At 38.7% G+C, this 24554-nt stretch overlaps 5 protein-coding genes across 5 annotated transcripts; 3 read left to right on the top strand and 2 right to left on the bottom strand.

Annotated features, from left to right (window-relative positions):
• Positions 1-1562: 1562 nt before the first annotated feature.
• On the top strand, positions 1563-2733 carry PFICI_05625 (putative queuine tRNA-ribosyltransferase; the record flags this gene model as incomplete). Its single annotated transcript, XM_007834206.1, has 2 exons — positions 1563-1750; positions 1821-2733. The coding sequence occupies 2 exons, from the start codon at positions 1563-1565 to the stop codon at positions 2731-2733; spliced, it is 1101 nt and encodes a 366-aa protein (XP_007832397.1).
• An 893-nt stretch (positions 2734-3626) lies between these two features.
• On the top strand, positions 3627-5200 carry PFICI_05624 (uncharacterized protein; the record flags this gene model as incomplete). Its single annotated transcript, XM_007834205.1, has 6 exons — positions 3627-3783; positions 3891-3974; positions 4085-4347; positions 4414-4545; positions 4705-4990; positions 5064-5200. 6 exons carry the CDS (start codon positions 3627-3629, stop codon positions 5198-5200), a joined length of 1059 nt encoding a protein of 352 aa, XP_007832396.1.
• Positions 5201-5694: 494 nt separating this feature from the next.
• PFICI_05623 (uncharacterized protein) lies at positions 5695-7728 on the bottom strand (the record flags this gene model as incomplete). The annotated part of the gene is made up of 1 exon (XM_007834204.1): positions 5695-7728. The coding sequence occupies one exon, from the start codon at positions 7726-7728 to the stop codon at positions 5695-5697; it is 2034 nt and encodes a 677-aa protein (XP_007832395.1).
• A 1579-nt stretch (positions 7729-9307) lies between these two features.
• On the top strand, positions 9308-11053 carry PFICI_05622 (uncharacterized protein; the record flags this gene model as incomplete). The annotated part of the gene is made up of 1 exon (XM_007834203.1): positions 9308-11053. The coding sequence occupies one exon, from the start codon at positions 9308-9310 to the stop codon at positions 11051-11053; it is 1746 nt and encodes a 581-aa protein (XP_007832394.1).
• Positions 11054-11356: 303 nt separating this feature from the next.
• Positions 11357-13579, bottom strand: PFICI_05621 (uncharacterized protein; the record flags this gene model as incomplete). Its single annotated transcript, XM_007834202.1, has 3 exons — positions 11357-12748; positions 12810-13387; positions 13459-13579. 3 exons carry the CDS (start codon positions 13577-13579, stop codon positions 11357-11359), a joined length of 2091 nt encoding a protein of 696 aa, XP_007832393.1.
• Positions 13580-24554: the final 10975 nt, after the last annotated feature.

Here is a 24554-nt window from a genome sequence, read left to right as displayed (position 1 = left end):
TTCATCTGACATCCTTTTCTCTCACCTTCTCGTTGCTTTTTCTCACTTTTCGCGCTGGCACTGACCATCGCGTGACCCGTCAGTCAACCGAATGCCGCCTGCGCCATCCCGATCTGCGTTCCGATTGCCGGTGCTTGAAGGGCGGCTGCTGCAGGGCTGCCTATTCTAGTAGAGGATACATACTGCAGAAGCAAGGGGACAAGACGGACGAAAATCCGCATCGTACGATGTTTGCAATTTGTGCGGCGCAACCATGCTGGTTGGGGGCAATGGCCATTGCCAAAAGAAGAAGAGTTGCCCAGGACCCCTTCGGGAATTATTCTTGGTAGGCCCCAGGCCCGTAGACTCCCGATGGTGCAGGCTATATGATCTAGATCCTTGTCAGAAAGCAGTTATATTACGGGTTGATGGATTATAAGCAGGAATACCGTACCTGTGAAATATGTAGGTCATCTGTATCAAGACTACAAACTCACTTCTTACAGCAAGGGAGCAACAACGGGGTTACACTTGAATAAACACGGAGTCAGTGCTCACTGCTGGATCTTAACAAGACGCTGTTGTTCAATTACCCTGTACCTTGACGGGGGATGCTACAGAATGCATTTGCACTAAACAGCTTTCTAGAAGTCCACTAGGCTGAATTTGGCTCGGTTCAGCCCGAGCTAGCCCGAGTCCTCGCAAGCAACCTTTCAGCATTGACAGCCTCAGATTTCATCCGATTTTCTTGGTGTGTGTAGTGCGCGTGGAAGTCTAGATTGCCATCCAAGCCAAGCAGTATCCCTAATTTCATGCCATCTGGACCATTGAGCGACCGGAACGTCACTCTCAGTTTGTGCCGTCATATCATTGTACTGATGCAGCTATTTTTGGGAATACTCTAGTCCGTGGAATTGAATCAAAGCCAGGTCAAACAACAGGAACCTACTTTGAACCTCTTTCTCCAGATCTTGCGGCATCGCGCAACAGGCAACGGTCACTAGCTTATTAGATTCCCTACATTACACGAATCGCAACGGGGCCAGCGACAGCAGCAGCAGCGGAAAAGCCGAACAATCAAGGGTAATGGTGGCAGGCTGACGACCAGCTTTATTTTTCAAGGACAAATCTTGACTTGTCTCGGCGCCAGTTCCAGGGTCTTTTCCGTCAGGTACGCTGACCCACACGCACATTGTGCAGCCCTCTCACAGGGGAGGAAAAGTACTGCTGGATACTACCTACGCCAACCTGCCTACATACCTACCTACGTACCTCAACCTTGACCCCACGGCTAATAAAGGGTAATGCTGGAGAGGATGGCCAACGTCATTGCCTCGCAGTCTTCTGCTGCCCTGACTTTTGATCTGGTTGCCCGTTGCTCCGTAAGAAAACAATCCCATGCAGCCCAGCCTATCCATCTACCCACCCACCCTCCTACCGACCCCTCGGTCTCCCCAGCGCCGATTGCTGCCCGATTATATAAATATTTACATACACCTCTAACATGACGGGGGCCATAGACAACTCGGGCCCGTGCTTCTCTCCTTACCTTGCCGCATGGCTCGGTACCGCTTCCGATCTTCATGCCCGTGGCAACGCAGGCTTCGCTCAAGGGATTGACACCGGAGCAGTTGGAAGAAACAGGATGTCGGCTCTGCCTAAACAACACCTACCACCTCGGTTTGAAGCCGGGCCAGGAGGCCCTTGAGGCCATTGGCGGAGCGCACAAGCTGCAAGGCTGGGACCACAATATCCTCACAGATAGTGGCGGGTACGATCTCACTATATACTGGTTGATGACCATGTCGAGCTGATCTTGGCTAACCTGAACCCATTTGTAGATTCCAGATGGTCAGCTTGCTATCCCTGGCTACCATTACGGAAGAGGGTGTGCGGTTTCTGAGTCCACATGACCGAACTCCCATGCTCCTGACCCCTGAGCATTCCATCTCGCTACAAAATACAATTGGCAGTGATATTATGATGCAGCTTGATGATGTGCTCGTCACCACATCGCCAGACAAGGCCCGAATGCGCGAGGCCATGGACCGAAGTGTGCGCTGGCTCGATCGCTGCATTCAAGCGCACAAGAACCCGGATCGGCAGAATCTCTTCTGCATCATCCAGGGCGGCCTCGACACCGAGATGCGTCGCGAGTGTTGCAAAGAAATGGTGGCCAGGGATACGCCCGGTATTGCTATTGGCGGCCTGAGCGGCGGTGAGGCCAAGGCCGACTTTTGTCGGGTGGTGGCAACGTGCACCGAACTCCTGCCAGAGCTGAAGCCACGATATGTGATGGGAATTGGTTATCCCGAGGACCTGGTTGTCAGTGTTGCCCTGGGTGCCGACATGTTTGACTGTGTGTGGCCGACGAGGACGGCTCGGTTTGGCAACGCCATTACCAAGCACGGCGTGTTGAACATCAAGAACTCCAAGTTCGCCACCGACTTCGGTCCCCTCGAGGAAGGCTGTGGCTGCATCTGCTGCAGAAAGGGTGAGGGTGCGATCAAGATCACGCGAGCTTTTGTTCACCACAACGTGGGCAAAGAGACGGTGGCGGCGCATCTGCTCAGCATACACAATGTCTGGTATCAGCTGCACTTGATGGGAGACGTACGGAATGCCATTATTGAGGACAAGTATCCGGCGTTTCTGAGACAGTTCTTTGCAGATTTGTATTCAGACAAGGCACAGTATCCCAACTGGGCTGTAGAGGCACTGAGGGGCGTTGGGGTAGATTTACTTGCAGATTAGATAGTTGCGAGTATTATAGATTCATGAGGTGATTTAAACATCCACGAGATACCCATGGCTCTAATCAAGTATAGATCTAGACAAATATATGTGAGATTATGATGACCATTACAGGACATCTCCTCCCTTCTCGTGTGTGGCAAGAAAATCTGTTTTTAGCGCGGCTCATCATTCTCTTTGTGGTTCGAAAGAAAGTCATGGACATGATGCCTAGAGAATTGGTGTCTAATTGAAGGTCCAATGGCACCACGAGTGCTTCCAGCAGTTTCTTAGACACCAGCAAATTACAAGGATAGTCGAGACAACGTTTAAAGAAAAAATGAAACAAAAATATGTGTGTCACTTCTATATACACTAATTGATTGAGCGAATGGTGTTATCATTTCCAACTAAGCTATACGGGCTCAGTCCGTAGTAGTTGCGAGTAGCATCGCAATGGACTGGATATTTCCAGAGATAATACCTTATTTGATACCTACAGATTTACACAGCAGAATCCTTGGGGCTTCTTTCACCCCTGTATTGAGAATATGTCATCACTAGGCAAGATCCTACTTGCAGTCCACTGCTTCATGACCAGCATTAATCACAAGGTCTCTCTGCCTAGAGTTGTTTCGAGTTGAACTGGAAAGAGCGATTCGATCTCGGCAGTCAAAGGCACCTTCCAAATAACAAATCGACGAGTGTACCCCTCGCACAATTCACAGAACAAAAAATTGGGTTACCTTCTCTTTTTCAAACAAGAAAATTCAAATCATTCCTGGTCATATCATCTAATCCCAAGAAACTTCCTTCATCCGATATTCTGTCAAAACCCTGCCTTCGCATCTCAAAGACACCAATTCTTGCCCTTCCCTACCAAATCGCAAGGCGATTCCTGCACTCGCGTCACCATGCGGGTGGTCGAATACCCTCCCGAACTCCAGAGCCAGCGTCTGCTCCGCAAGGGCAAAGGTACCTTTGCCGTCGGCTGTGGTCCCTTGCCCGACGATACCGACTGGACTGAGATCCCCTATGCAGTCCTCAAGGAGGAGTGTGCCATCCGTGAAAGTGAGTGCCCTTCCCTTTGGACCGAGATATTGGCTCTTGCTTGATGATACATCACTACAATATCCACAATCACTCTGACAGGGTATTTCTAATATTGTATATTGCAGTGCCAACTGGCGGAAAAGCTGAAGCGCTTGCAGAAGCTCTCACCAACTACAAGGCGCCCGAGAGCCGTCCTCCAGCAGAGGATGGTAAGTAGTTTCCCAGAACACTTCCCATCAAAGAATACACTCTCTCAAAACATGAAACCACGTCTGCCGCCGGAAAACATTACCCAGCTAACCTCGTGTTACCCCGGCAGTGAGCCGAGTGGTTGGAAAGGGTAAGAGTGCCGACGGAGAGAAGCGCAAGAAGAAATGGCTGGATGGTCCCGATCATACCTATCACAAGAAGCTGGAAGCCATCAAGAATGATGCTATCTGCCTGATGAGCCTAAGAGAGAATGGCGCAGAACACAAGTTTGGCGGACCATCCATCGAGTTCTGTATGGCGAACAACAGGGCCGATAATGCTCAGTATCGAGTTAGCATTTGCAAGATGCCAACTTGTGACTGTCCTTCCAAAGTAAGCATGCCATGCTGCCGGCACTACCCCCCACTTATTGGACTCAGCCTTCTGACATGAAGTCAGAATTTTCGAGCCCAAGAGCATTGCAAGCACATCTATGGTAGGGTTCCATGTTTAACAGCGTTTGTCTATCTATTGATCGTTGCAGCTGTCCTCGCCAACATACTCAAGGTTCCAGAGCCCTTGTTATGGCAGGTGAGTTGTTGATACTGTTACTATTCTTCTTGGAGTATCTTTGGAGGATCGACTTTATCGCGATTTTCTTTGCATCCAAATATTGAATATCTTCAAGGCCCAATCGATCTTGACCGATCAGAAGAAAGCAATGACTGACATCGACAATTTGTTGAGTAGAACGCCTTTCTCTCAGATGAACTTGAGCAGTTCTTCAAGCCCATCTTGCAAGCATCCAATGACGGAGCAGTCTCGGACGGTAGTGTCGGTCTCTTGGCCAATGGCAACTGTCCCATTTGCTTCCAGGAAACGACGGATGTTGCCAAGCCTACTGTGGAATGCTCTGATTGCCACATCAAGATCCACAAGAGATGCTTCAACATTTTGGCCATGAACACAACTGGCTATGGCCTCAAATGTGTCGCATGCTTGAGCAAGTGGACGGAACCAGGTCAATGGGGTGCTGGTAAGTATGCACAAGGACACATTGGATATACCATTATCGGTGGAACTTGCGGCTGTGTGCTGACCTTTGACAGAAGGGGTCGAGGCAGACGATCGTGCGATTGCAGAAGCAAAGGAGGCGGCCAAAGCTTTGAAGGCGGCTGAAAAGGCAGCCGAGAAGGCCGCCGAGAAAGAGGCAAAGGCAAGGAAAAAGCGCAACCGTGTCGAGTGAGTTCGGGATTGTCGTGGTGAATCATTATCGAAAGATTCGTGGTTATCTGAACGCGGAAGAAATTGAGGAAATTGGAATCTGTTGATGTTGTGGGACATGTCTTGGACGATTTGCTGCAGAAATGATGGGCGTAGGGCCGCTTATCAGCAACATGGTTGCTATATTGTTTGCCAGTCACGAAGAAGGTCTATTCATATGGCTTGTCGAGTTGGTGCGAAGTCGGAAAACCCATCAAATGATCATGCGAAAACAAGAATCGAGTAGTGATTATGGCAAAGTAGCTAATGGTAAAACAATTTTGACTGCAAGTCCTCTTTCATGTTTGTTGAATGGTTCACTTCATCAGGCGCGATAGGGTTCTAGGACAAATGCTCATACAGCTAAGCGACAATTGGACTCCCATAATGGGCATGTATCAGCAACTTGGCCACCTGATTTCCGTGGCCTATGCGAGGTTTTGAATTATTCATCTGGAGTTGGGTATGTCTCGAGTATTATACACTTAAAGGTCCTACAGTCACCTTCTCCCTCAGCTTCCTCTCCTTCTGCTGCTCCACGAGCGTAGCCTGGCGTTGCCTGCGTCGCTTGTCGGCATCAATGGCAGCAAACCTCCCGCGTGCTCCATGTTTGATCTTGGTAATCATGTCGGACGCCTTGCCCATGGTGATGTCTGCCGGCGTCAGCTGATCGTCTGGGGATCGCATCCTGTTGACGAGTTTGAGCTGCACCTTGGTGGCCGGACTTTTACGCCACCTCATTCGCCGGGAGATGAAGTTATTGGGAAACTTTTCCGATGCATACTTGTCTGCGCCGTGGACGGCGTCCGCAAAAGTTGTGGCTTCGAGGAGCCGCCGCGGCGTCGCGAATGGCGATTTGGATGCCGTGCCTTGTGGAAGCATTCTAATCTCCCAGGCGCCGAACCTTGGTGTTCCGTCCAAAGCGGGCTCGTCCTTTTCTAGTCTAATGTATGTTCCACTTGGGACCGATAGTATGTACCGGTCCGGTCCGACTTCTACCCAAGCATACTGACTGATTGATCGAATGTTCTCTTCTCCTGAAGAGTCGGCAATGAGTTCAAAGACTGAGTCGTATTCTGTAAAGGTGAGGCTGCGAACAGCGCCCTCGTTGGATGCTTGTGGCTTTGACGAGTTGACCTTATTGGCTCTCTCTGCTTCTGCTTCTTTGCGAGCATTCAGGTCGCGCATATCTTCGACTGAGGCATCGCTCACCAGCTCGCTTGGGTCGAGACCAAATAGCGTAGGCGTTGTAACGATGCCTGTCTCTAGACTCGACACCATATCAATAATGTGACAGTTAGTTTTCCCCTGGTGCAGTCTCATGCCACGCCCAATCATTTGCACAAGGAGGTTACGAGACTTTGTTGGCCGGGCCAAAATGATGCAATCGATATTGGGAATGTCGGTCCCTTCTGTGAATACGCCGCAGTTGACCAGCACGGGGAACTTTCCCGCCTTGAAGGCCTCGAGGCGCTCGCTCCGTTCCACCTTGGGAGTGTCACCGGTGACGAAACGAGCGTCGATGCCGTGGCTGCGAAAGGTCTGAGTGAGGCCGGAAACGTGGGAGAGGTCGACGCAAAAGACCAGCGTCGACTGCCTCTCCCGTGCCTTGGCGAGCCAGCTCCGCACCGTGATCTCGTTGACCTGGTCCGTGTTGACGACGCGGGACAGCTCGGCCGGCTGAAAGTCGCCGTTGGCGCCGTCGCGCACCCGCGAGAGGTCGGCCGTCGATGCCACCGTGGTGAATATCACGTCGGACAACCACTTTTCCCCAATCATGTCGACATAGTCCTTGTGGTAGACGATCTCGTCAATGGCGGCACCGAGCCGCAGGCCGTCGAAGCGGGAAAAGGTGGCCGAGACTCCAATCAGGGTTGGGGAAGATTGCCGCTTCTGGTCCAGGTCAAAGTGATCCAGCGCCCGCAGATAACCCGGAGCGACAATATGGTGCGCCTCGTCGACCAGGACGAGCTTGAACCGCTTTGGGTCAAACTTGCTCATCCGATCGCCCGACGTGATGCTCTGTATACTGGCAATGGTGATGTCGGCAGTTCCGGAGGCGTGCATGTTGCCCATTTCAATATCGACAGTCTTGTCGGGGTAAGCATTCGTGCAGTGCCTGGCGGCCTGCTCGACCAGCTCGCGGCGGTGGGCCAGGATGAGCGTCTGGTCTGCATGTTGAGAGGTGGCCCTGATTCGATCAATCAACTGGGTGAAGATGACGGTCTTGCCGGCGCCCGTGGCCAGGGAGATGCCGATGCGTTTGTGCCCTTGCTCCAGGGAGGACAACACGGCTTGGATGCATTCCTCTTGGTACTTGCGGAGACGCACATGGCCGCCGCCGACCGGAGGAATCGCCGGTGCTGCCTCTCCTGCTACTGAGGCAGCGGTAGCCTGGCTGGTGGCCCATCTGACGCTGGGTCTGGGCCCCCGCTGGCAGTGAACGACGGTCGAATGTGCAAGTCTGAATGTTGGTCTGGACAAGCACCGCAGAGTACGGGCTCCCAACATGGCACAACCGTGGGACTGCCAATGTCCTAGATCGGCACCTGTTCACTTGTGGTTTCAGGATTCGAGCCTCACGGGAGGATGAGGTCCGCGCTCATGCAAAAGACTCCCGAGTTGCAGTCACGTGTATATGACAGTATACGTTAAAGAAGTACGCAATTGACCTTGCAAATCCCCGTTAGTGTTGTGCTCGAGGTTACGGGTTGATGAAGAGCTTACAATTTCAATTAGCGGAACAAATTGATTGCAAATGTCTTGAGAATCCTGAATCTGTTACATATTCTTAGACTTGAGGAATTTATGCTCAGAATGGAGAATACTAAAACACCAATATGTGGAAGATGAACTAGTCAAAGGCCTTTCTTTTGGTTTGGTCACTGAAACAGAGTAGGTAGTATCATGAATCAGCTAGCAAGGAGTCTCGGATATTAGTCGGGTATTCTCACCGAAAGACCTACAAGAAGCAAGTTTCATCGACAAGAATGAATTTCATATGGCAATTTTCATGAAATAAGTAGGATACTTCTTGAAAAGAGGCAACGATGATCATTGATGCCTTTTCCTATACCAAGGTCCATAATGTGATGTTTAATGTTTGCATGAAAAGTCATTGCTGTTCCCGCGATGTTGAATCATTTTGAGGGTCCCTTGACTTCCTTAGCAGAAAATAGGCACCACAAACTTCCGGCGGTAAATAACCCCACTAACTCGATCGTCTATGCCCCTGTAGAAGCACTACAACAGGCATTCCAACCCGCTAAGACAAGGACCCTGAGAATTCATTCATTGACCAAACCATGATGACATCTCGAGTCAAAAAACTTTCATACTGGAAACGACCTTCAATATCGAACCAAATGCAAGACAGTCACTGGCTGAAGACTGCACCGTCGACTTGAAGTAGAAGCGCCACTACCTGAAGATGATCCTCGCGAGATTATGGTATGTACATTCAATTGGTCATTCGAGTCACTTAATTGACGAGACTAGGTGAGAGAAAGTTGTGTTGTCAGCCAAAGTTCACAAACCTCCCCCTGTAAACGATAAACGCATCCATCCTCCCAACGTATTTTCCATGCACTAATTGCTACTTGTAAAGACAACGGAATCAAGTCCACCCAACCTGATCAAATTTTAGATATAGTGAGAGATACATGGTTTTCCCCAGTTCTGTTTTTGCGATCAGTTACTGACCAAAACACAGCAGACTGCCGCCATCAATTTCATGCCTGTGTTCAAGGTTAAACTCCAGGCAAGAGCGTGCTTCGGATAACACCCAAACCGAGGCTCGATATTCTTCGAGCACTATCCAGGTCCGCATGGCCGAAGCAAGAGGCCACGAATTTATTTTCTGTTCCTCAGGTTCTGAGATCCTGGCTCGAGGGAGGATATTTGAGAAACCCAACACATAGTGCAAGTGGATGATTATCAGCAAAGCTTTTTCGATTCTCAACCTGGCCACAAACATCAGCATTGCCAGAGTCACGAGTCAGCTAGACGACTTGAATTTTCCGATATTCGTCGTGCTTGCCGGGCCTACTCTGTGTGTATATTGTAAGACAGAAAAAGAAGTACTAGCGAGATGGCGACCATATCAGACGAGGACGACTACGTCCCGAGCGAAATCAATTTCGGCGCGTCCGAGCACGAATCACAAGGACAAAACTCGGATATTGAACCCAGCCGGCATGTCACAGAGAGGAGTCAGACGGGCGAAAGTGCAGATGAACTGGACTCGGAAGACGGCGCATCACCGTCGTCGTCGTCATCGTCGAGAAGTAGGTCTCGTAAAAAGCGCAAGGCCCACCACCTCCCTCCCTACGCCGGCGCGCCCCTCAAACGCCAGCGCCGCCCCTTCAACCCAGACTACTTGAGCCTGCTCAACCAGGACATTGCCGACGCCGCCCTCTCGCTGATTGCCGACGACGCCGCGGCCGCGGACCTGCTGGAGCCGCCCACGCAGGTCGGCGCGGTGCGCTGGTCGCCCGTCGAAAAGGAGGCCTTTTTCTCGGCCCTCGGGCGGCTGGGCCGCGACGACCTGCCCGGCATCGCGGCGCGCGTGGGGTCCAAGGGCCCGCTCGAGGTGCGCCAGTTCCTGCTTCTGCTCGAGGACCGGGCGAGGCAGCGCCGGGACGCGCGCAGTCGGCGGCGCAGGACGCTGCGGCTCGCAGAGGTACCGGCTGCCGCGGAGCTGAGCCACGAGTGCACCGCTGCCCTGGAGGAGGCCGCGGACGACCTTTCGCTGCGGCAGGATAATCACGAGGCCTCGACGGAAGAGAAGCGGTGGGGCGACCGGTGGCTCATTACGCCCGATGCGGCCGAGGATGCGCCCGACGGCGGCGGCGGCAGCATCAAGGACGAAGATATGCCGTTTCTCGATTTCTTCAAGGCCAAGACCTGGCTCCGCTTGTCCGACCGCCTCTTTATGAACTCGGCCATCCCAGACTACAACTGGCGCTACGTCTCCGAGGAGCCCCCAGCCATTCGGGCCACGGCATTGGCCGACTTCCACTCGCTGGCCGTCAGCATCACCAGGCGGCTGGTGGCGAGCACCCTCTTCATGGCTGGCATGCGCCTCAAGGCCCAGCGGCAGTATTTCCCCCACGCCAGACCTCTGGTCAAGGAGAGGGACGTCAAGGCCGCCGTGGACTCGCTCAATCTCAAGACGAATAGTCACGACTTTTGGGCGGGGGCAGCCCGGAGACTTCGTATCGATGTCGTCAATGACCAGGCGGATTCGGCACCTGAAGAAGAGCCGGGAGACGAGGAGAGTGACGGAGACTACGTCATGTCCTATCACGACGTAGAGACGGCGCTTGAGTACTCCGTGCAAGACAATAGTGCGGCGGCGGCCGGCGGACCCTCTAGCGGAGACATAGAAACAGAAATAGAGGACGAAGAAGACACGATGGATATCTCAGACGCCTCTTCCTTGCCGGAAGATGAAGAGATGACCCAGGAAACCGGCGATGAGGTAGACGAGCAAGATGTCGCCCCAGACGTCGACGAGGACGCGGTCAAGCGCGACTTGCACGAGGCCATCTCCTATTCGGCCGACTACGGATTCACCACCCGGGCTCGGCAAGGCCTGCAACAGCGCATTGAGACGGAGCACAGGATGGAGGCCGAGGCCGAGGAGCACGATATGCACAACAGCAGACGCGAGGAAGCTCAACTTCAAGCCATGCTCAGGAGGGTCGAGATACCCAGTGATGCGCCGTCGAATACAAATCCGGCCATGCGAAATGCCCGGCACCGCGAGTTTGAGCCGGCTGGCACGGACTGGAGGGACAATATCCAGTATGTGAGTGAGTGGGAAATTCAGTGAGGCCAGTATATTCACAGTTTAGAGGAAACACCACTACAATGTATAAAGTTCGAGTTTCTTTACCAACCAAGTCGACTTTATTTATAACCTCTTTGTGGTGGTACATATGAATCTACAAAAAAAGCATACTTGGTACTGTCAGGATGCCGTGGATGGGCCATTTGGGCCGACCAAAAACGCCTTAGAGAAAAAAAATATCAAGAACCTGACCAGTAAGCCTCAGAATTATCCTTTCGCCGCTTCCATAACACATGTTCGACCCTTTTTATGCTAGAGAAAAACAGTCGAGTTGGGTTGCTACCATTATGCCTCGTAGCTCTTGATCTGACCATCCGCACCCACTGGCTGTACTGATCCCACTGCTGGTGTAGTCGCAAAGGTTAAGCCCTGCGATTCAAGGCCACTCATCTTAATGTCACCATTGACCGCGGCTGTCTTGAGACCCTCCTGGGTGTCCCGTACTCGCTTCTTAAACGCGAGACGATCCAGGAACAGCTGCTGGCGGCCACGCTCGAGTTCGCGTCTCTCAGCTTGCAAGATACTCTCCATCTCCTCAAAATACTTCATCTTGAGCTCCATTTTTTGCAGGGTCACGTTGACAGCGGCGCTGAGAAGGCGGCTCATCTCACGCTCTTCGTGAGAAGCTAGACCACCTGAGCGAGCAGCCATCATGGCTAGAGGGATGCTTGCAGCTGCCGTTGTGGTCGTGGTCGTAGTTGTGGTAGTGGTCGTCTCTTGTCTAATATCGATCTCCATCGAGTCGCCCTCCTTTTCCTTGCCCTTTTCGCTCGACTTGTCCTCGCCACCCTCGATCTTGTTCCTCAGGCCAGCCCGGAGCTCCTCGACCGATAGCTTGGCGGCGGCAGCTGTGCTCTTGGGATCTGCCAAGCTTGCCAGGAAACCAATCACCGACATTACGGGGTTGTCAGCTTTGCTGAAAGGAAGCTGGCCGCCGTGGCTTCCCAAAAGACCAAGACCTGTAGGTGCGTGTACTGGGGCCTCCGACTCGAGGTACTTGTCTTCTATGTCAAGCTGCAGGAATTGCAAGACACACTCTTCCCTTGTTCGGGTGCCAACGTGCTCTGCAATTTCGGCCCAGTCGTCATCGTACTTCTCAAGACCCTCCAAGAGACGCAATAATTCAGCATCAGACCATGGAGCGTCGCGGTCCAGTACTGCAGAGTAGGTCGGGTTCTCCAGCTTGGTGTACTGGTTGTTGGTCTGGTTGTGGGGGATACGGCCGTCCAGATAACAGCTAGGACAAACGTCGTTCTTGGCCTTGCCGGGACCCTGAGTTTCTGGAAGGTGGTAGTACACTCTGGTGCAGTCCACGCCACAGTTTGTGCAGTTGACCTTGGCGATAGGCTTCTTTGTCAACTCTTCGGCATCGGGCGTGGCGCTCGCAGTGCCATTAGTGGCAGGAGCTTCGCCGTTGGTCTTTGACTCCGTCTTGTTCAATTGCTTGCCCTTGGCGCTGGCCTCGAAAATGTTGCGGCCAATCTCCAAGTTGCGCTCACCAGCAGCCGTCGGAGTGGCAGCGGCCTTTTGGTCGGTGTCGACATTCTTCTTGCCATCAACGACAATGGGATCCGCAGAAGGCTGCCATGCTTGGAGACCACGGGGTGTATCGCAAATGATCTGGAAATGGCCTGTGAATGGAGGACCAACTGGCGAAGGCCTCTGATCGGCGTCGACCTGCATGCCATGCATTAGCACGATTGATTATGGGATAATAAGGTGTACGAGTCGAGCTTACCTGGTAGTTGATCAGACCCCACTGCTCCAAGAAAGAATGCACGCGCATAATGGCGCACACGTCACCAGCCAGGTTTCGTCGCGTGGCCGTCACGGTTAGGTACTCGCTTGGGTTGAGACGGTATGTGTTGATCATAAAGTCTCGGTAGTCCTTGTAGACGTGAGACGTCTTGCTGCGGTTACGGTTATTGAAGAATTCAGGCAAAGCCTTGCGCTCGATGCTGTGAATCGTGTTCATATCAAACCATGTGCTGTAGCTCGGCAGCACGATGGAATGTGTCTGAGAGATGAGGTGTTCGCGAGCGGCGTTTTCTATGCTTTCTTTCGACTTGGTCTCGGTCGCAGCACCGTCGGCACCGGCAGCGGGCGCTGATGCCTCGCCTTCCTTCTCAACATTCTGACCATCCTTGGGGGCATCGCCCATCTCCTCGTCCTCCTTGGATCCCAAAACGGTCTCAGCGGGAGGTCCCGCGGGTGCATCTAGGGGGTTATCTGAAAGAGCAGCAGGAGCGGGGGTGTTGCTATCCTGCTTGATTTGGGGTTCTGCAGGAGCTTGGACTTCAGACATCTGGACATCTGCTATGCGCAACGTGATTAGCAATCGCGTGATTGATGGTAATGATTATGCGCGAAACGACTGGGCGACGAACCTTCGGAAGCTTCAGCCTCACCAGTTGGACCAGCCTGTAGAGGCGGTTGAGCGAGGATGGGGTTGCTGCCAGGAGTGGCAGCGTTGGCTGGTGAGCCATAGCTGACGTTTTCTTCTTCCATCGTGGTGGTTTTGATGATGGCCCTTGTATACCAGACCAACCAAGGTAGGTGGATGGATTACAATAGAAAGAAAGCTAGGGCTAGCGAGCGATTGACTGATTGAAAAATCAATCAAGAGTGCAACTGAAGTGCGGCGCGTCGCAAAATGTCGAGCCTCTGTGAGCGACAATATTTAAATGGTCGTTGATGATGGAATGGGGATTAGACGTGGTCGCAAATGGGCCAAGTTCGATGTCGTGGTGGATGCGAATCGAAAGGCTGGAGTCGCGCCTGGTTGGCGTTTGGGAAAATTGCTGCTGCGTCGCGAACTGGCGAGGTGAGAGGGAGACAACTGACTGGACTCAACGGGACTGGGAAAAAGGGTCCGAGCTCTTCTAACTAGGGGCATTGAAGGCTAGGTAGGTTAGGGAAACGAGTGGGTCTAGCAACCTCAAAACCATGATTAATATATCTAAATACATATCTAACCAGTTGAACCCACTTTTGCAATGCACCCCCTTTTGCAACGTGTTATTTCCACTCTACAATATAACCCAACTACAACACTTTTATAATATCTCAACAGCCACTTATTCAATTAATCCCATCTTTTTAAAATAACTAAATTAAACGAACGCGATATAAAAAAAGCAATTAAAAAGGTCGAAAACGGTAAAAAATTAATTAAAATTGCACGCGATTTAGGTATTTATGCATTTATTTTATCGCATAAGCTATAAAATACGCGGCTTTATCGTAATGCCTACGAATTAACGCAAACTTTTTTAAAATTATAAAAATAAAAGCTTAAAAACTAAATTTTATACGAAAAATAATGCGGATAAGCTCTTTTAAAACGAATCGTACGAAACGTAGCTTTATAAATCGCTATTAGCATTAAATTTAATAATTAAGCTATTTATATTAAAAAGAATTAGGTAAATAAATTTGTATAGCGCTATCTATATTTAGCTATAAAGCTAAAACGGGTTATCGATGCTAATCGGATTAATAGGATTAATTCCGGGGCTATTTAAAAGTTTTATATATTTATAAATAAGGTCTTAAAGCTATATTTAATTAAATCTAAAAATATATATAATATAAATAAAATTAGGGTCTAAAAAGGTAAAGCTAAAAAAAGGATTATTATAAGCATATCGAAATTACGTCGCTTTCGTATTTAAAAATCGGGAGTAATTAAATAAATAATTACGATTTATAATATTAACGCTTTTAGCTTAATAATTATAATAATTTATATTTTAAAAGGAATAACGCTATAAACGCAGTGGTTTTTTAAAGATTTAAAGGAAGCTAAGTTTATTATTATATATAAAAAATAATTTAATTTTATTATAGCCCTTTCGTGGCTTAAGCAGGTATTTGGCTTAAAAACAAGGCCCCGTAAAAATGCGCAGCGGCCACGCCTTTAAAAAATATTAATATTAAATAGCTATAATACTTATTTGCTATTAAAATTTATATTTATAATTTATCGTATAAAAATCGCGTTAATATACCTGCCTATATATATTAGCGAAGCCTTTTAGCCATTTAATAAAAATATATTTTCCTCCTTTAAATATTATTATTATTAATAGCTTAGCAAATAGCGTAAAATAGCAATAATTAAACTTATTTAAAAGCAAAAAATGCTTATAGCTTACGCTGCGGCTTATTAATTAGCCTTTATATAAAAAATTATATAAAATAGCTAACGCAAAACGGGTATATAGCCCTTAAATCCTAATTAAATATTAAATAACCCTAAATTTTTTCTTTTAATCCCGACCCCCCCTTTATATATATTACTAAATGTAATATAGTTAAAGGAGCATGTGAAGTAGGTTTAAAAGAATCACAATATTAAAGTAAGCTAAAAGCGTTAAAAAGTATAGGTATAATTATAAGGTGTATTATATTTATTTAAATTTTAATTAAAAAGGGAGTATATAATCCTATTTATATATTTATTTATTAAAAAGATTTATTAACTTCCTTAGAGCGTATAGATTTTATCCGTAAGCTCCTTGCTTTTAATAAGGATATTTATATATTCCTTATATTTAGTATTTTAAGGACCTTTAAGGTCTAACTAACTATTATATACCCCTTAAGCTTTTAAGGCGTCCTTTAAAAGTTTAATAAAGATATATTAATTAGATAACTTTTTAAAATTTTTATTTTTAAATTAAATTAAGCATAAGGATAAAAATCCCAAGCTTTTTTAAATATTTATCCTATATCCTTCCTAAGGTTTATTTTATTTTTGCCGTTTTTGTTTTAAAGGTTAAATTTAATTATTAAATTACCGGTTAATAATAGGTTTTTTTTAGCGATAATTACCTTTGCTTATTATATATAAACCCGGATTAAAAAAGCTTTTTTTATATTTTTACCTTTTATTTAAATATTTTTTTTGTAGAAATTCCCTTATTTATAGATTTTTTTTTAAAAATAACTTTTTTATACGCTATTTATTTAAAGATTTTTATTTTTCCTTTTTTTTTTTAATATTTATTTTTAGTATTTAATAATTAGGTTTAGATAAGTTTTAGATTTTTTTTTTATTTAGTTATATTTATTTTTAATTTTTTACGCTTTTTAAATTTTTCTAATGCAGGCTTGCTTGGTTAGAGTTTTCTTTTCCTTTTTATTACGTTTGCATTTTTTTAGACTAATGCTTTAAGCTTTCCTTTTTTTTTATAATAATTAAAAGATTTAATAATAGTTATATTCGATAAAATATAGCAATTAGTTTTATTAATTCTTTTATTATTAGGCCTTTAATAATTATTTTAGGTGCGTTTTTATTAATTTATATTTATTTAGCGTTTTTGCCCGAATTAAAAAATAATGGTTTATTTAATCGGATTAATTATTTTATTTATAAATAGCTTATTTCCTATTATTTCCTAAGCTTCCATTTCTTTTTTTTTTTTACCTTTTAAGTTAAATTTTTTTAAGCTTTTTTAATTTATTTTTATTTATTATTTTTTTAAAAAATAATTATACGCTTTTATTTTTTTATTATATTATTTATTATTATACTTTGCTTTTTTTTTAAATTTCCTAAAAAAATTCGCGCTTAAAGCTATATATACCGCCCGTTTTCGTTTAATAGCTTTAAGGCTTAGTAGGACCGAATAATAATTAAGCTTTTTTGTTATAATAAAAAAAAAAAAGCGCGCTCGTAAGGCTAAGCGCTAGCGTGCTTTTTAGCAATAACGGTAAATTTCGATTTTTTTAGCGCTTATTCTTGTGTTTTTTTTAATTTTTAATATTTATCCGTTTTAATTTTTTATAATGCTATATTTAATAATTCCGATTTTTTTTATTTTTCGGTTAAATCGCGTTTTTTTATTTAAAGTAATTTAAGCGCCGGTAAAGCTTTTAGGTTTAGTTTTTTTGCTTTTTTTAATCGAGGAATTTTTAAAATTCCGGTTCCGATTTAGCTTTTAGCTATTTTTAGTAATTACGTTCGCACCTTTTTCGGTAATTACGCCCTTTTTATTCGTATTTTTTGCGATTAATCGCTTAAAATAATTAATTTTACTAAAAATCGTAAATAATTTATTATTTTTTTTACTTATTTTAGTAGTAAAAAAGGCACTTTTATATTTATTCCCTTTATTTATGGCTTTTATTATCCGTCGGTAAAAATTAAGGAAAATAGTCCTAAGCCTTCCGCTCGTCGCTTTAAATGTATTGCTCGTATTTAACGTAAAAAATTAAAATATTTAGCTAATACCCTTAAGCGCGTTATAAAGGTTTCGGGAATACGTAATAATATTTTTTGCGTTCGTTATATTAAAGCTATTATTATTAGTCGCATATATAAAAATATACTAGCTAATAGCAAATGCTTTTAAATTTTAGGAAATTGCTGTTATTATTATAATAAAAATCGTAATAGTTATAAGCCTATATAAATTCTTTTTAATTTATATTTCGCTTTTTATATTTTTTAAAATATAAAAATTAATATTATAATAGTTATTTTAGCATTATTCCTTTTATATAGCGCTATATAAATTATTTTTACGATAAAACTCGCGTAAAGCGTAAATACCGTATTATTTTTAAGGTCGCTATTAAAATCTATTAATAATAAGTTTTCGATAAAGCGGTTTTAGGCTTTAGTATTGCTTTTATTTATATAAATTTTTTTTCCGATAATAAAAATAATTAAATAAAAGGTTTTTAGGTATAATACTCGAATATAAGGATAAATAAAAGGATTTTTATAATAATATATTAATAAATATAAATTTAGCGTTTATATATTTTTTACGGGTTAAATTTTGTGGTTTTTCGGTTATTTTTTTATTTGCCTAATAAAGCATTATAATATAGGCGTTTTTTATCGGTAGTTTTTATTAATTAATTTTTTTATTGCTTTTAATATATTATTTATAATATTAATATAATTTTGCGGAAATTTAGGTAAAATACGAAGCGTTTAAATTCTTATTTTAAAAGCGCTTTAATAAGGCTATTTGCTAGTATTTAGTTTATTTAAAAATAAATAATCTTAAAAGATTTTTTTATATATTTTTATTTAAGCTATATATTATTAATATCGATATATTTTAATTTAATATTAATTTTTAAGTTATCGTTTATTATAAACCGTATTATTTGCTAATTATTATAAAAAATATTTTAATTTTATTTAAAATCGAATTTTAAATCTTAATAAAGCCGTTCGTATACTAAAATTTTTTTAGCGGTTTTTAATAAAGCGTTTAATTTTGCTTTTATTATATTAATAAATATAATGCTTTATTTAAAAGCCTTTTATATTATTAAACCGCTAAAAAATATAATAATATATTTTTATAAGCTTTTTTTTAATTTTTAATCGTCGGCGAATAAAATATCTCCTATTATTAAAATTTAAGTTTTTATATATTTTTTATATTTAATACTAAAGAATTTAGTATTTTAAAAATATTTAATAATTTATAGCTTAGCTTTAAAATGCGTTAGCTTTAGGTTAATAAAAAAATAAAAAAGCTAAGCTATAATAAATGCAATATTTAGTTTAATTATAATAATAATATATAATATTAAACCGATTATTTTTTAAAATTTTTTAATTTTGCTTTTAATAGCGATATTTAAGTATTTTTCTAAAAAGGTTAAGCTTATAAATACGACTAATATATTCGATTAATTATTTACCCCGAATTTAGCTGCGATCTTTTTTATATAGGCATTATATAATAACGTAACGATCCTTATATTCTGGTTTTTAAATACCCGAATATTAAAAAATTATAAAACGTTTCCTTTTAATTTAAGCTTATATTTCCTTTTAATATTTTTTATAAGCGTCTAAGTTATTTTTTTATAATTTTTATAATAAAAAATAAAAATATCGTTAACGTAAAATATTAGGAATATTATATAATCGGGGTTAAAAAATAGGCATAATTTTTTAATAAAAACGTCGAATCCTAATTATATTAATATATTATTAAATTTTTTATATTATAATAATAATAAATTTTTAAGCCTATATAAGGCTTTTTTAAATTTTAAATATTTATGCTTTATATTAAAACCGTTTAATAACTTATAATATATAAGTTTTAAAATTCCTTTTAAGGCGTTAAAAAAGGCTTTAATAATATTATATTATTTGCATTTAAAATTATTTTTAATAGCTATAGTTATTATAATTTTAAATAATTAGGCGGCTAAAATTAAAGCGTAAATATTTTTTGTGTTTTTTTTTTTAAAAATCTCCTTTTATAATAAGCTTTATTTTAAATTTTACTAAATAATTATTTTTATTAAATTTATATATTTATACCTATATTAAAGATATAAGCTTGCTAAAGCATTTTTCGCGATTTTTTTTTTAAATACCTTTTTATATTAGGGTTTTAAATTTAAAGCCTATTACCTTTTTAAATTAAGGCCTATATAAATAATTTTTTAGGTTTTTTTATTTTTTTAGTTTTTATAATACGTCGTCCAGGTATATTTTTTCCTTTTTTAAGTTAAAAGCGATGCTTTTAAATATACCGAAGTTTTCGTCGTTATTTAAAAGCTTTTTTAAAACCGATAAAATACCTTTAAATTCTTTTTTATAACCTAGTATTATAGTTACGATTACAAAATATAAGGTTTTATACGCTAAAAGATTTTTATTTTTAGCTATTAATATAAATTAGTCGTCGAATTTTTTTTAAAATAGGTTAATTAATAAAATTGCAAATATTCCGTAAAATATTATTAATATATATAATTATCCGTATTTTTAAAAAGCTTTTTTAGTACGCGTATTACGTTTAATCTCGATTATTTCGTTTAATTAATTTTTTATAAAAGCGGTTAAAATTATATTTTGTGCTTTTTGCCCTTTTAAATTAATAAACCGTATAGGTATTTTAATTTTAAAGTATTTTGCTTTAATAAAAATTAAAGGTCGCGATTCTTTAACGTTTTTAGGAATTAAAAATAATAATTCCTTAGCGTTTTAAAAGTTTTTATCCCTAAATAAATTAATAGCTATACCTTTTAAAAACCTTAGTCCTAATACTAAATTATTAAGCATTTAGCGTTATATTATATATTTTTAATTATTTTTTATCGAAATATTACTCTTTTATAAAGTATCCCCGCGATTTTTTTTTTTATAAATACCGGTTTTTTTATATAATTTAAGCGTAACTATTAAGAATAAAAAACTTTAATTTTTTTGCTTTAGCTTAAAAAAATTTTGTATTCCTAAAAAAATATTTAGGTAAATATTTAATATTTAAGTATTAAAAAAATTATTTTTAGCGTCGTTTTTAAGCTATTCCGCGATTTATTAAGCTATATTTATATATTTGGAAATAATATTAAATATAAATTTACCCTTTAAATCGGGTAATATAAAACGTAATTATAAAGCGTTTTAAAGGTTAAATTATAAGATAATATCGTTTTTAAAAAATATCGGTTTAAGCTTTTTAATTTCGTTAATAATAGGATAAAATCTTTTTTTAATAATTTATTTTTTTTATTCCTTTTAAAGGCCTTTATAAAATACTTTTTTATTAAATTTAACGTTTTTTATAATTATAATTTAATTTAGGTTTAGAATTTAAATACGGAAAAATTAGTTAAAATAATATTTAACTAAATATCTAAAATAAGCTTTTAAATAAATTTTATAATATCTTAAATTAATACCTTTTTTTTATTTTTTTTTAAAGCGTAAATTATATATTTATATACGTAAATTAAATTTTAATCCGGTTTTAAATTAATAATAATTTTTCGTATAATTTTTAAGGTATATTATCGGAAATATTATTCGAATTATTTATTTAGCATTTTATTTAATAATCGGTAGTTTTTAAAAGCGTTTAATAATATATTATATAGGTATATTGCCGTTTTTAGTATTTTTAGCTAAAGCGTAAAAAGGAAATTCGCAAATATTAATATTATTAAGGTTTTTTCTTAAAGCTTTCGAATAGCTTTTTTAATTCTTTTGTTTAGTTTAAATATATAAAGGGTTAATAATTAAATAATAATTTTTTTTTTAGCTTAGCATTTATAATAACTAATCCCGCGCGCCGGTAAAAATACCGTTTTATTATCGTAAAAAATTATATAAACGAAAAGGCGGTATTATCGTTTTACTAATATAACGAAATTAATAATTATTAGGGTAAATTCGTTTTTTTTTTTGGATTTTAATAAGAAAACGAAATATTTTTGTAATTATTTTTTTTAATAATTAGCGTATAAATGCTTTTATTAAAAGCTTTATCGTAAAATATAAAATTTAAAAATATCCGCTAAAATAATCGTTTTATTTAATATTTTTTAGTTTTTTTTAAAATTACCTAAATAGCCTTAAAATATATATAAATTTTATAATTAAATTATTTTATTTTACTAATTTAAATATTTTTTGCGTTTTTTAGCAAACCGCTTAAAAAGCTTTAGCCTTAAAATATTTTAACTAAAAATATTAAAATAATTTTTTGTTAAATTTAGGCTAAATATATACCCTAAATCGTTATATTTTTCGTTAATTAATAAAATAAAATATTAAAATATAAAGGTAATTTATATTTATTTTAGCAGGAAAATTAAAAAAAATAGGAGGATATAGGCTTATATTTAAAAAAAATTAAATAAAACTTTCGCTAAAGCTTATAAAATATAATATTATATTTTAGTATTCCGTATTTAATAATAATATTATATTTGCAAAATTATGCTTTTTTTTTTATTTAGTTTAAATTTAGAAATAATATTATAATAAAAATTTAAAAAATAAGCAATATCGTTAAATATAAAATTTATTTTAATGCTTATAGGATTATTAATATAATTTTTAATAATATAGGTACCCTAGCCTTAAATAGGAAAAAATAAAATGCTAACCTGGATTTAATCTTCGTTTTTTGCAAATTTAATAAAATTTAGTAATAAAAATTTAGAGTTATTTACTATATAAATAGCGCTATAATTATTAAAAAGCGTAAAATCGGATAATAAATATTTATTAAAAATAATAATATAAATACTAATAATATTATTAAAATTTATAATAATAAAATTAATAATTATAATAATTAAAAAAAGGCAAAGGTTTAGCTGGAGTATTAAAGGTATATTTAAGAGCTTTTCGGAAATAAAAAAAAAAGGATCGAATTAAAAAAAAGCGATAAAAAGGAATTCTTATACTCCCTTATAAAAAATAAATAAATTAATAATTATAGCGCTAATAAAGCTAGGGTATAAAAACCCGCTCTTAGGGTTCTTTTTATTAAAATTACCTAATATTTAGCCGATAGCTTTAAATTAACCTTTTAATTTTTTATACTTTTTTTATTATATATAAAAACGGATTTTGTTTATTTTCGCTTTAAATAATATTTTAATTTTTTTTTTATTAAACCTATAAAAGCGTATTCTAAAAATAAATATATTTTTAGGCCCTACCGGTAGTTTTTTTATCCCTTTTTTTTATAAAAGCAAAAAAAATTCTTAGGCTAAAACGTTAAAGCTCGAAATTATTAATCTTATATTTTTTAATACTCCGTTTCCGTAAAATTTTAAGCCTAGGCCTAAAATTGCGAAAATTTTTAGTTTATTAATTAATAAAATAATTTTATCGAATTAATTAAAAAGCGCCTTTTTTAAAGTATTAAAAGTCGGAAATAGTTCGTTTTTAAAATTATTAATACGCTTTATCTATTTTTTTCCTTAGCTAGGTATAATTTTAATATTTATAACGCGTAAAAAATCTTTAACGGCGAAAGCTTTATAAATTTTAGGGACTTAATACGTCCGGGCTTTTATTCGTTTAATTTTCTATTCGAAAAACTATTTTTAAAGGTTTTAGGCTTTAATTATAATAATAAAATAAAGCTTATATTATAATTTTACGTATTTTATATAATTAATTTTATTTAATTCGTAAAAGGCCTTAAGCTATTTAACGCAATATTTAAAAATATATTCCTTTACTCCTTCCGCTTTAATTTTAACGATTTATAAAAAACCGGGGTTTATTATTTTATCGATTTATTTTTTTAAGTAATATATTTTATTAATTTAGGCGAAAATAACGTTAAATAAAATTTGCTTAATAAAAACTTTTTTATTATATATTTTTTGGAACGTAAAACCTATAGGCACGGGCTCCTTTTTCGGAGCTTTTTTTTTTTAGTTTTCTTTTATTTTATAATAGCTGCTAAATGCTTTTTTTTAAATTGCTTTTAAAAGTCCTTAATATATTTTTCGATTATTAAAAAAAAAAGCTTTTTCCGGGAAAAAAAAAGCGTAAAATCTAAATTTACGAAATGCTAAATTTTAAAATAGTTTGCTAAATACTTATATTTAAAAAACCAATTAGGCTAATTATATTTTTTATTAAATTTAATATTAGTTTTAAATTTTTTAAATTTAGATATTTTTAAACGTATAATAATAAAAAAATAAATTAAGCTTAAAAGCTAATATTATATATTTTTTTAAAATATAATAATAAAATGCGGAATATAAAATATAATAATTTTACGAGCAGACCGGGCTTATAATTATAATATAATTAAAAGAGCATATAAAATAGGTTTAAAAAAATCACAATATTAAAATAAGCTAAAAGCGTTAAAAAATATAAGTATAATTATAAAATATATTATATTTATTTAAATTCTAATTAAAAAAAGAGTATATAGTCCTATTTATATATTTATTTATTAAAAAGATTTATTAATTTCCCTGGAGCGTACGGACCTTATCCGTAAGCTTTTTGCTTTTAATAGGGATATTTATATGCTCCTTATATCTAATATCTTAAGGACCCTCAAGGTCTAACTGACTGCCATATTAAAACTTTTAAATATAGCTAAAATTGCTATTATAACTCCTTATAATAGCAAAGATCTTCGGGATGCTTTTTTTCCATTTAAAAAAAATATTTAGCGTTAGGGCGGGAGGTAAGGCAATTAATAATAAAAACGGCAAAAATACTAGATTTAATAATAATAAAACTAGTTATAACGCGCTAAAATAATTTATTTTTAAATATAAAACTAGGTAAATATAAGCCCGATAAACGTTAAATAATCACTTTTAATCCGAACCAGGCATTTGCTAATTTTCCATATATTAAATCTGCTTAAAATAAGCTAAATAAGCGGCTGCGAAAAATGCTATAAAAAATAGGTTCCTATTAATAATTTCCTTAAAATATAGCCTTTTATAATTAAAAAACGACGTAAAAACTAAATTTATAATTAAAAAAATCAATTTAAGTGTGTTATAATGGGAAAATATTTAATTATATTATATATTTTATATCGGACTTTGTTAAAAATCCGTTACAAAAGGGGGTGCATTGCATAAGTGGGTGCAACTGGTTAGCATCATTGCTATTAATAAGCCGATAATATCTCATAACCACATATTTCTCTCAATCCTCCCAGCCGATAGCGGGCGGCATCATTTACCTCGGGCTCACGCGCCG

Source organism: Pestalotiopsis fici (assembly GCF_000516985.1).
Source record: "Pestalotiopsis fici W106-1 unplaced genomic scaffold PFICI_Scf_3, whole genome shotgun sequence".
In the NCBI taxonomy this organism is placed as follows: domain Eukaryota; kingdom Fungi; phylum Ascomycota; class Sordariomycetes; order Amphisphaeriales; family Sporocadaceae; genus Pestalotiopsis; species Pestalotiopsis fici.
The sequence above is the reverse complement of the archived record's forward strand: the minus strand, read 5'-3'. Positions and strand labels throughout refer to the sequence as shown.